Genomic DNA, 10296 nt, shown 5'->3' on the forward strand with positions numbered 1-10296 from the left:
CCAAAAAAAAGAAAAAAGAAAGGTCACCTCGGTACGAATCATGTTGGTTGTTGGTAACAAGGGTGGGGTAAAAGAAGAAGAAGAAGAAGAAGAAGAAGAAGAAGAAGAAGAAGAAGAAGAAAAACAGCAGCGGCGATGCAAAAGATTTAAAATGTATAAAACTATCTGCCTCTTCCCATATGCTCTTCCCCCCCTTACCTTTCCATCCCTTTCCCTTTCCCTTCGGATGCTTGCCAGAAATGCAAATCGATGGCGTCCCGCCAAAACAGAGATGAAGAGATAAACACACGTTGCACCGGACGAAATGCTTCAAGCTAGTTCTCGAATAAAACCCCACCCCTCCATCTATCTCGAGATGATTTTGAAAATGCGATAAAACGATTGTCGGGAAAGAAGAAAAAAAAATCAAAATCAAGGTTGCCATCGCATTACGTATGTGTATGTTGTTTCCCTAATCAAAAAAAAACACCAGATGTGTGCCCTATGGTCTCGACAACAGCAACAACGGCAACAACAAAAAAAAGGAATTCCAAAATGACAGATTTATGTCGCTTGGAGAAGAAGAAATTTATATACAGTGGAAAGAGAAATGTCTACCAACTATATGCCGAAGCATTTGCTGGGAGACTGATGGTTGAATATCCAACGCCAGTATCTATTCCCGGATGCGTCCATCTCGTCTCTTTGTACAGCTCATGACTGCTGGTATTGGTAAGTAGGTACAGAACCACTTGGCGGGTAAAACGTTGCGTTGGTGGTATTGCTATCATAAGTAGAGCCCTCAACGCCCACTGTCCAGTTTGGCGTCGTGTCGTAAAGTGCTGCATCGCCCAACATGAGCGTGCCAAAAGCAGTAGAATTGTTGAATGTTTGCGCGCCTCCCGCTTCTATCGCTGCCCTAGCTGCATGCATATTGACTGGCCCTGGTAAGGACCAGCCAGCATATGTAGCCTCTATGGGAATAGGCGTTGCATGTGTGAAGTGATTCGGGCCAGGCTCAAACCCACTCCTGGCCGTTGGCATGTTGGTTGGTTGAACAGAGCCACTTGCGTACGGGTATGTAGCAGTTGGCTGCGGTGGGTGCCCTCGGTATTGTGGTGTAGAGTCTGGGTGGTAAATATGAGTGTTCGTTTGGGGACCATAGGTGGGAGTCTGCGTCGCTGGAGGCGTTCGGATTCCATGCTGATTCACAGGCGTAAATGCGTTTGTGACTGTTTCCTGTTGATTCGATGTGTTGTCAAATGTGCCTTCCTTCTCAGGTTTGATAGTAGCAGACGTGCGCGGCGACGTTTGTTCGGCAGAATCGTCATCGTGCGATAACCTGGTATCGGCCAAGTCAATGTCTCTGGTAGACCAGTTACTGTGGTCATCGACCGTCTTGCCGAATTGCTTGTGCATCCTCTCAAATAATTGCGCATAGTCTTTCAGTCCGCCCCCACCAACACCATCGCTATTGTTGCTCTTGGGGGAGTCACTGACTGAACCTCCACAGTCCCTGTACTTTTTCTTTTCGCGCCGGTAGTACCGTTGCCACTCAGCGAGTTCACAGAGCCATGAGCGAGCCATCTTGAAGCGTTTGAGGATACGGAACAGGAAACCGTTTGCAATGTCGTGAGCTCTGGGCTCGAGGCGTGATGAAAGCATGCTGTCCGGGTCCATGTTGGGAAAGTAGTGACAGTAAATGGCTATCATTGTTAGTAGAACTTTAGCAAAACTCAAGCAAGAACTTACTGCATATACCAACAGCGAAGCAAGCAAATGCCACCGTAGGCGTCTGCACCGAGTCACTGTGAACTCTGGTAGTCCCAATGGTATGTAGCAATTGGGTAAAGTCGCTGCAGGCCCGTGCGCAGTCCTTGGCTTGGTTGATCCAATACTCGGGGTCAGGAGGAGGCTCGTCAATGAGTGGTTCGTCTAGAGGACCGCGAGGGTGTGTCAGAGTCCATGGCGATGTGGGCATGTACTCTCGGTACAGCCAAACGAAGCATAGCGTGTACATGGCATGTATTGAAACATACTTTCCAGGGTTGTTGTAGATCCGGTCCTCGGTATTTTCTGCAGTCAATTGGAGATGGTCAGGCAAGTCACGCTTCAATTGCTTGAGCTTGTCTTCGAGTTTCTTAAACGTCGTGGTCGAATGCCATGGCGCATTTTTGCCCTCTTGCCTGTCATTTGTTAGCCCCTCCCCGCTAATGCATAGTCGGAAGATGCAATGGCATACCGCCGTCCACTATTGCACGACCACCGAACCACTTCGCCAAAAACAATGACGACTTTTATGTACCATGTGAGTTCGGCTTCGTGTTCACCAATCTCCCACTTTCCCCCATCTAGCTGAGAAGCTCGATCCCCATTCTGCTCATTGCGGTGCTGTCGAGCAAGTGCGTCCCACTCTGCTCTCCGCTTGGCATATGCGACGTCGTCCTCGCCTAGCAGTCTTGTCCGCGCTTTGCGACCATAATTGAATGCGCCGTCGCTGCAAACAAGCTGGGTTCTTTGAAAGTGCTCGGGCCCCAGCATTGGCGGTCGGTCTTCTCCCCAGCTGAGGTACGAATCCATGAGGCAACAGCTCCAAAAGGTGCGGCGCTGCGTCTCGCGGAGAATGAATTGATCCTTTTCGGATAACCGGCTCTCGCCTTCTCTTAAAGGAGCAGGCTGGCCCCTTTGATCGACATCGAGATGCGGGTATCCCAGGACAATTGCACACCTAATGGCAGTCCCGATTTTGATCCAGCCCTCTCGGCCTTGCAGTGCCGTCCATTCGTAGTAGCCCAGCATGAGGAGAGTCTGGATCTTCTCTAGGGTTGGGGTGCCAAAGATTTCGGCACCCATTTGCGTGCGCGTGGCCTGGGCATAGAATTCGGCAGTCTTGATGGGGTCATTTTCGGTCTGCTGGACAAGCTTGTCATGGAAGCGGGCTGTATGGGTGAGAAAGGCCAGGAGTAAAGGTGGGTATAGCTGGTGGAGCTGCGATTGTGCCTGTGTCTTGGCATCGGCCGAGTTGGCCAAAGGCTGCAGCTGCTGCACGGCACTCAAAAAGGTTCTCTTGTGCAAAAAGGGGAAATCAATAGAGAAGTGTTTTTCGTAAATGTCAAACTGGGCGGGGTGAGTAAAGATATATACGGGTGGGGGGGTTGGCAGCGCGCATTTACCAGCTCTTCCCAGACCTGGGCAGTGAGGAGAGGCGACTGAAGGGCATCTTCAAAGGTGCCGAGGCCTTCTATTGGACGCTGTACGCCAGCGGCCGTGGTCGCTAGAAGCTTGCGACGTTTCTTTGGCGGGGCCTTGTGGAAGTCAGCACTAGGAGCGTGTTGTACATGGACGGGCAGGTGGTAACGAGGCGAGCAGGTTGTCGAGACGGCAGCTGCCATGACTTACTTACATCAAAGTCTGCGGTGCTGTCGCGTCGGGGTGGCGCCGAAGTGGTTGCGACAGCAGTGTGGTCCCAGATGCAGTCGCGCTTGGTGTTTGCGCAGGCTTTGCAGGTGGTACCTTGACCAGCATTTTCACACTTGGTTTTACTTCGGCGACATCTGGCACATGCAATTTGTGAGCGCATGCCTCTTTTCGCGGAGGGTTCAGCACTACCGCTGGTGGCATCAAGGGGGCCTGGAGTTTGCTGTGGAGATGCCTTGACGGTGGATGGGGAGTGCTGTGTTAAGGGTGAGTGCTGCTGTTGGTGATGTTGATGGTGGTGAGGTTGTTGGTGTTGGTGAGGCTGGTGAGGCTGTTGGTGGTGCTGGTGCTGGTGCTGGTGCTGGGCGGGCGGTGATTGTGGCGAACGGAGTGGTTGTTGATGTTGAGCGTAAATGGGCAGTGCAGTTAGCCGCGGTGCATTCTCACCAGTCATGAGAGGAAGCAGTGCGCGACAGCAGGGCAAACTGGGGGGGGGGGGATGGTCGGAGAGAGCAGAGTGCGCCTTGGTGATGCGTCGTCGGAACAAGCTTTTTTTTGGTGAGGGTGGATGTAACAGTGGGTTTGAGGTCGAGTCCTGGGGAGGCTGGCTGGCTGGCTGGCTGGTGGGGTGGTGGACAGGTAGGGGCGGCGGTGCAGACGCGTTGGTAGTCGTCTGGTTGTCGTTTTGTCGCAACTGCTATCGCCGTCGCTGGGTGGTCGGGGGGCAATTGTGCACAGCGCGCGGGCGCGGGCGGGACAAGGCCAGATGCAGGGCTGCTGGGGGAGGGGGCGGATCGCAGAGGAAGCGAAGACAATCAGGGCCAGACGGCAGCAAAGGCGCAGCTGCGAAGGTGCGCGTTGGGGTTGGGTGCACTTGAGTCGTCTGCAATGGAGAAGCGTGCACAGCAGACAGGCAGACAGGCAGGCTGGGGGGCTGTCTGGCCTCGGGTCGTGGGGTTCCAGAGGGGTGCTTGGGAGTGCTGGGCTGGACACTGACTGTGCTGGGCGTGGTCGTGTTGCTGCGGGCCTGACGGGTATTCAATTCATCGAATCGCCCATGATTGCCCTATCGACGGGGCGCGGGCAACGGGGCAACTTGGCGTCGCCCGTCCTTTAAGCGATGCCTCCCGTCGGCCGTCGGCCCTTGGTTGTCTGCCGCGCTGCCGTAAGACGTTATGCTTGTCATGCTTGCTGATACGTCATGCCCCCCAGCCAGCACACGGCCTAGCTGCTAGCCATGGCGGATATGGACTTGGACGGCGGCCCGCCCAAGGGGTGGGAGCCATCTACCGATCGCAGCCATCGTCGTCGTCGTCGTCGCTGTCCGTGTCGCAGCCTGTGTCCGTGTCTGTATCCTTTGCATTGACTCGACACGTGGGCTGGCCTCCGACTTTCACATGACATGAGCCTCTCGGCCCTGTCTTCCCCATTGAGCGCCCTGCGCATGCTCCACACACCTGCTGGTACATACATCCATACATCACTTAGATGGTGACGGGGCTATACATGGTACATATACTATGTAGGTACATAAATACAGTATCATCTCAGACTACCATGGCGTCTGACAGCCAGCCAGACAGCCAGACCGACCGAGGGCCTGATGAGTTGTCGCCCGTCGCCCTTCCCGCGGAGTGATGCCATGGCAATCCATTGCTCCGTGTGGTGTGGACATGGCCATGCCCGTCGCCATTATCGCTGCCGGGCCTCGCATGACCCCATGTGGAATGGGCAAACTGGCCCTGCACACGAGGGAGTGGTGCCAAGCCATTCCACCCTACCCATCCAGAGCATAGCAAGGCCGCTATCAGCTCAAGCTCGCCGTGTATGCGCGGGGAACGTTTGGGCTGTGGGCCCCCTCTTCGCTGCCGCCCACTTCGACCTAGCGGGCCATGTCGTGCATACACATGCGTCCAGACTCTCAGCCTGGCCAGCCTTCCTGTGCCCATGCTGCCCATGCTGCCCATGAGTGAGATTCTGCGCTGCCCATGCTGCCACACATGCCTAATAAGCTGCATCTTGCTCAATCCGTCTGTCCACCTGCCCACCTTCTGCTCTGTGGGCGCGCAACCACTCCCATCTCCCCGCTTACCGCGACTGTCGGCAGACGTGACACCTGTGCATCTCCCCCCCCCCATCCCCCCATCTGAGGCTTCGCAACATAACCACACCTGCATATCCCTCTGATACGTTCGTCATATGCTGTGCCACACAAGAGTGGAGCGCACTGCGTGATTATTCTTCCAATCGCCATTCCCCATCCTACTCTAATTGCCTAGATGCCTCCACCCGCCCACGTGCTTCCGTTCCCTCCTCGCGCCTGCTTTCCCAAACCATCAACCTCGCCCCTCCTACCACTTTTCAACCGCCGGCCTAAGGTCAATTTCCCACGTAAAGTTGGTCTTGGGCTGCGTGTGCAACCACCAGTAATCATTCGCAATCTGCACATCACCCTCCATTAGCCTTGGATTGTCCCTTTCCGACATTGCTCGCAGGAAGAAGAAACCCCCCTTTTGAGCCAAAAAACAACAACAACAACAAAAAAACAAGAGGATACGCAGGAGATATACACACTTACCGCATCAGCACTCAACTTTGCCTCAGCAGGCATGTCCTTGAGCCATTCCTTGGTCCTCGGAATATCAATCACTCCATCAATAATAGCATGCGCAACATGCACTCCCTGCGGTCCAAATTCGCGCGCCAGGCTCTGACTGAGCGCCCTCAGCGCCCACTTGCCCGTCGAGAAAGATGCCATTTGCGCATTGCTCTTCACCGATGCTGTTGCCCCCGTGAAGATGAGCGACGGAGCGTACTCCGACTGCTGCTGCACCCCCTTGAGCAGCAGAGGCAGGAACGACTGGCTGAACAGAATCCCCCCCATTGCGCTAACCCCCAGGCTGGCCTGAAAAACATCCGCCCCAACCTCCAGGAACGGCTTCCGAAGAAACCCACCAGACGCGTTGAAAATGGCCGCTGCTGCCCCCACATCTGCTCCAAATTCTTCCTTGATCTTCGCCACCGCACTCTCCAGGCTGCCTGCGTCTGACACGTCAGTGCTGATGCCAATCGCCTTGCCCCCCTTGGAGTTTATTTCCTGTGCTAGGCTTTCGTAGTTCTCCGGTTTGCGCGCGAGCAGCACTACGGGATACTTGGCTGAGAACTTGCGGGCTACGGATGCCCCGGTCCCAGGCCCGACACCGGCAACAACTGCAATCAGCCTCGAGGTCATCATGTGTGATGTAATGTGATTCGCAAAAAAAACCCCAGACAATGTGTGATATCGGAACAAAGAAGAATGAACAGACAAGTTTTTCTGTATATATATATATTGATATCTGTTCACGATTCCACGACCAAGAGCTCACTTATTACCCTCTTATAACGGCAATCCAGAGGCCAATCCGAGGTATATGTTTACCAATCCACCAGTGGCATCATATCGCACTCGGATTGCATAAACGCCGATTCACTGAGGGGAAGGTACGTCATGATTAATAAGCACATCTCCGATATGCACATCCAATCTAATCTACTGTACACAAACACATGGAGACTTTGGCAAGCAAAACTTTGATGCTCATAACTTCGTGCTTGTAAATGCTATGCTTTTGCTCTACGCTAACCGTGTCCTCGTCACTAGCACTGCCGCCATGTTCCTAGGCCCGCCCGGCCCTGCCGACCTGTATCATCTCACCAGTAGGTTTCTCATCACTCCTCAACACTGGCCAGCTCGCCCCGTCAGCCTTGACGAGAGTCATCTCAAGCTTGGTCCCTAGGATCCGGAACTTGCTCTCTTCCGGCTTGATCGTCGAGAATAGGGGAAACTCAGTTTGGTAGCGCTTACTATCGCTAGTAGGTAGATCAAGTTTCACACTCGACGCTTGGAATTCAACCCTTGCAGTCGCCTTATCAATCTTCTTAAGGTAGAGAGATGCAACCACTGAAGTCGCCGTTTGGTAGTAGTCGTGTCTGTCACATGGTCAGAAGCCCGTTCTCGAGCACCATCAAAAAAAAGCCTACTCACCGGACTGTATCAAGCTTCTCCTCACCCTCATTCTTCTTGCCACTGCCAACAAACAGATGTCTGTCCTTTGTCTTACAGCCTTCAATGTTCATGAACTGGTCAAACTCCAACACTCTCCTCTTGCAACAACTCCATCCCTTGCTGCCTTCGTGGAAGATTGGCGCACCAGGATGATGTACACAGCCCTCCCCTTGTCTATCACCTCCTTTGTGCACCGCACCGCACCCTTTCCTCCTGCATGTCATTCCCTCCTTCACTGCTATGCTTGGGTCGTCATCTTCGGACTCTGGGGGTGGGGCAGGCGAGGCTGTGGGCTTGGGTGCAGCTTGTGCAGTAGGTACTCGAGGCGCAGGCGGGGGAAGAGACTCGTCGAGCGATCCTAGATTCACTGCTGTGCCATTGGGTATATCGGGAGTCTCGACAGGCTCGGGCGCAGGCGTGTCGTCTACATCGGAATGTTTGCCCTTTGTGCAAGGCTCGATTGCGAGGAATTCATCAAACGTCAAGACGCGAGGTTTGCAGCATTTCCAGCCTAGATTGCTGTGAATCAGTCCATCTGGTCCAATTCAAAAGCGTCATCTCATGCTGACCTACCTTTCTGCCCCTCGTGGAAGACTGGTGGGCCTGGGTGGTAGGCGCACTCTTCGTTTTCGTCCTCGTACGTCTTGCCGCACCCTTTGTGAACGCACTTTTTCGCCATGGTAGAGATCCTCGGAATTGCACAAAACCGAGCGTGTATTAGACTTCGAGTGCGCGCTCTTTACGTTGGTGTCGTGAGCCCCAGATGTTCACCTCGCGCGTCGGAATATTCTGGAACGTTGCACCCCATCATGTCATAGGCTGGGGTCCAAGCGCGGACCTTGCTTCTGTGTGGACGAGTCGTCCCCGTTTGGTGCTCAGCCAAGGCGCAACCAAACTCTGCACTTCTTCCATCTGGGGTCCGACGACTGTTGCTGGATGCTTCTCGGCCGCTTTGCTTCGCGCCGCAGCCGCCTACCATGTTGCGCGCTACATCTCGCTTACTCGCCTGCCGCATCACCTTCTTCACCCGAACCCCATGCAGCCTTTGTGACGATGCAAAAACTGTTGTTCACAATCTAAAGGCAAAGCGCCCGCTCGAGTACCACGAGATCAATGTCATGGAACAGGGCCAGGACAAGTGGAAAAACTTGTACGAATTTGATACCCCAGTGGTAAGCCAATTTGGACCATCTCTGTCTATATATATGTACGCTTTCCTGAAGAGTACCTGAATGTTCGACTAGATCCACATCGACAAGGCTGAATCTCAAGAAACTTCAGCGTCATCGCTTAAGCTCATGCATCGCTTCAAAGAAGAAGACGTGATGAAGCTGATGGATCAGGCTGAGCGAGCTTGAGGTTGCATACCCACAACTCAATCATTTCTGGACCCAGTCTGCTCCTTCTTCAGTCTCTCCCAATTTCATTAAAAGCTCATTTCTCATATCGAATTTTCCATGAACTTCTTCATACAACCATTACACTTATCACGAGACTCGCTTGGAGTGTAGCGGTGAGGCGTCTAGTGGAGAACAGACAACCTCACCACTTCTCATCATATATAATGTGGCATTCTATTGGCATAGTCGGCTGAACGGAGTTGAATACGAACAAAGAAAACATACTTGCATGTTTTGCATGCGCTATTTTCCTTTGGCGTTGTTCAATGAATGCGTCCGGCCGGCATCACGATAGCATTCGAATACTTCAAAGAGCAAGGAAAACCTGAACAGTTCCAGGTATTCGATCAAACGAGATTCATGGTGGAATGGATCGCTAGTAATTCAGAAACACGACTCGATGTGTATGGCAAAGAGCACAAGACATGGCCATGTCGGTAGCCGCCTCTCCCCCAAACTATCCGGTGTTAACCCCACTAGCGTGCATACATCTCATGTCTGCCAGGACGAATATCCCTCTTGGAGATGACTAACAAGGAAAAGCAAATCGATATCCATGTGGATATTCCTATGCTCAGTCCTGTGTCATCAAATCAGGGCGCTCGAATGTTCATTCTTTACAAATATTTTCCTTCCCCGCTGGACCTTTCGAACAAGAACGGTAAATGGGCTTGCAGCCACCAGCTAGATGAACGGTGTAATAGTTGGCTTCTTACACTAGCTGCATTCAGCTGCATTAATGAAGCGACCATCTTCTGTATCATTGGAACAGTTACGAACATTTGATATTATCTGAGAAGTGCTTAATGTCGGCATGGCACTTATTTCTGATAGAATATCCCTTCAACTGCAGATTATACCCGCGTCTTAGTGTCTTCCTTACACGGAAAGTCACTGGGTAAGGTCAAAAACATGATATTATATAGCGCAAGTAATTGCCTAGATGTGCATGCAACTAATGTTACACAGGAAAAGCAAACATGAAAGGCTCGGGCCGACCCCGCATGATCATGCTGCACCCCTCCCCACACCTGCTGCTCTACGAGCATCTACTCTCTGACCATCTACTCTCAAGTTAAATTCAATCAGCTACTCATTGTGCTATATCCATGTGCCTTGGAGAATCCACATCAATCTCTCCAAACGAGGCCAAACTCGAGTCTGCACAACGAGAGCTGCCTTGGGATGAGATATACAGTAACCGTGCGCGTGACGAGCCACTTCGCGTGACGAGCCACCCCACCATCCCAACATTGCGCGTCGTCCCATCTTCAACGCGGCATAACTCAACCACCATGGATCCAATTCAAGAAGCGATTGAATATATTGAATCGCGTGAGGCTGGAGATAAATTCTCGTACCGCCAAGTTGCAAAAATATTCAGAGTTAATCGAACAACGCTATCGCGGCGGCACAAGGGTTTGCAGGTCTCCCATAAAGCTAAATGCGCAA

The 10296-nt window shown here is 52.7% G+C and overlaps 6 protein-coding genes across 6 annotated transcripts; 3 read left to right on the forward strand and 3 right to left on the reverse strand.

Annotated features, from left to right (window-relative positions):
* Nucleotides 1–693: 693 nt before the first annotated feature.
* Nucleotides 694–3850, reverse strand: COCMIDRAFT_110748 (uncharacterized protein; the record flags this gene model as incomplete). Its single annotated transcript, XM_007695567.1, has 5 exons — nucleotides 694–1685; nucleotides 1732–2165; nucleotides 2222–3096; nucleotides 3153–3284; nucleotides 3383–3850. 5 exons carry the CDS (start codon nucleotides 3848–3850, stop codon nucleotides 694–696), a joined length of 2901 nt encoding a protein of 966 aa, XP_007693757.1.
* Nucleotides 3851–4954: 1104 nt separating this feature from the next.
* On the forward strand, nucleotides 4955–5365 carry COCMIDRAFT_110746 (uncharacterized protein; the record flags this gene model as incomplete). The annotated part of the gene is made up of 1 exon (XM_007695568.1): nucleotides 4955–5365. A coding segment is annotated over one exon (411 nt), but the record flags the coding sequence as incomplete, so codon positions are not given.
* Nucleotides 5366–5747: 382 nt separating this feature from the next.
* Nucleotides 5748–6628, reverse strand: COCMIDRAFT_110745 (uncharacterized protein; the record flags this gene model as incomplete). The annotated part of the gene is made up of 2 exons (XM_007695569.1): nucleotides 5748–5837; nucleotides 5975–6628. The coding sequence occupies 2 exons, from the start codon at nucleotides 6626–6628 to the stop codon at nucleotides 5748–5750; spliced, it is 744 nt and encodes a 247-aa protein (XP_007693759.1).
* A 427-nt stretch (nucleotides 6629–7055) lies between these two features.
* Nucleotides 7056–8123, reverse strand: COCMIDRAFT_110750 (uncharacterized protein; the record flags this gene model as incomplete). The annotated part of the gene is made up of 3 exons (XM_007695570.1): nucleotides 7056–7368; nucleotides 7424–7955; nucleotides 8018–8123. The coding sequence occupies 3 exons, from the start codon at nucleotides 8121–8123 to the stop codon at nucleotides 7056–7058; spliced, it is 951 nt and encodes a 316-aa protein (XP_007693760.1).
* Nucleotides 8124–8421: 298 nt separating this feature from the next.
* Nucleotides 8422–8802, forward strand: COCMIDRAFT_110751 (uncharacterized protein; the record flags this gene model as incomplete). The annotated part of the gene is made up of 2 exons (XM_007695571.1): nucleotides 8422–8616; nucleotides 8689–8802. 2 exons carry the CDS (start codon nucleotides 8422–8424, stop codon nucleotides 8800–8802), a joined length of 309 nt encoding a protein of 102 aa, XP_007693761.1.
* Nucleotides 8803–9369: 567 nt separating this feature from the next.
* Nucleotides 9370–9630, forward strand: COCMIDRAFT_110743 (uncharacterized protein; the record flags this gene model as incomplete). Its single annotated transcript, XM_007695572.1, has 1 exon — nucleotides 9370–9630. One exon carries the CDS (start codon nucleotides 9370–9372, stop codon nucleotides 9628–9630), a length of 261 nt encoding a protein of 86 aa, XP_007693762.1.
* Nucleotides 9631–10296: the final 666 nt, after the last annotated feature.

This window comes from Bipolaris oryzae (genome assembly GCF_000523455.1).
Source record: "Bipolaris oryzae ATCC 44560 unplaced genomic scaffold scaffold_351, whole genome shotgun sequence".
Classification (NCBI taxonomy): domain Eukaryota; kingdom Fungi; phylum Ascomycota; class Dothideomycetes; order Pleosporales; family Pleosporaceae; genus Bipolaris; species Bipolaris oryzae.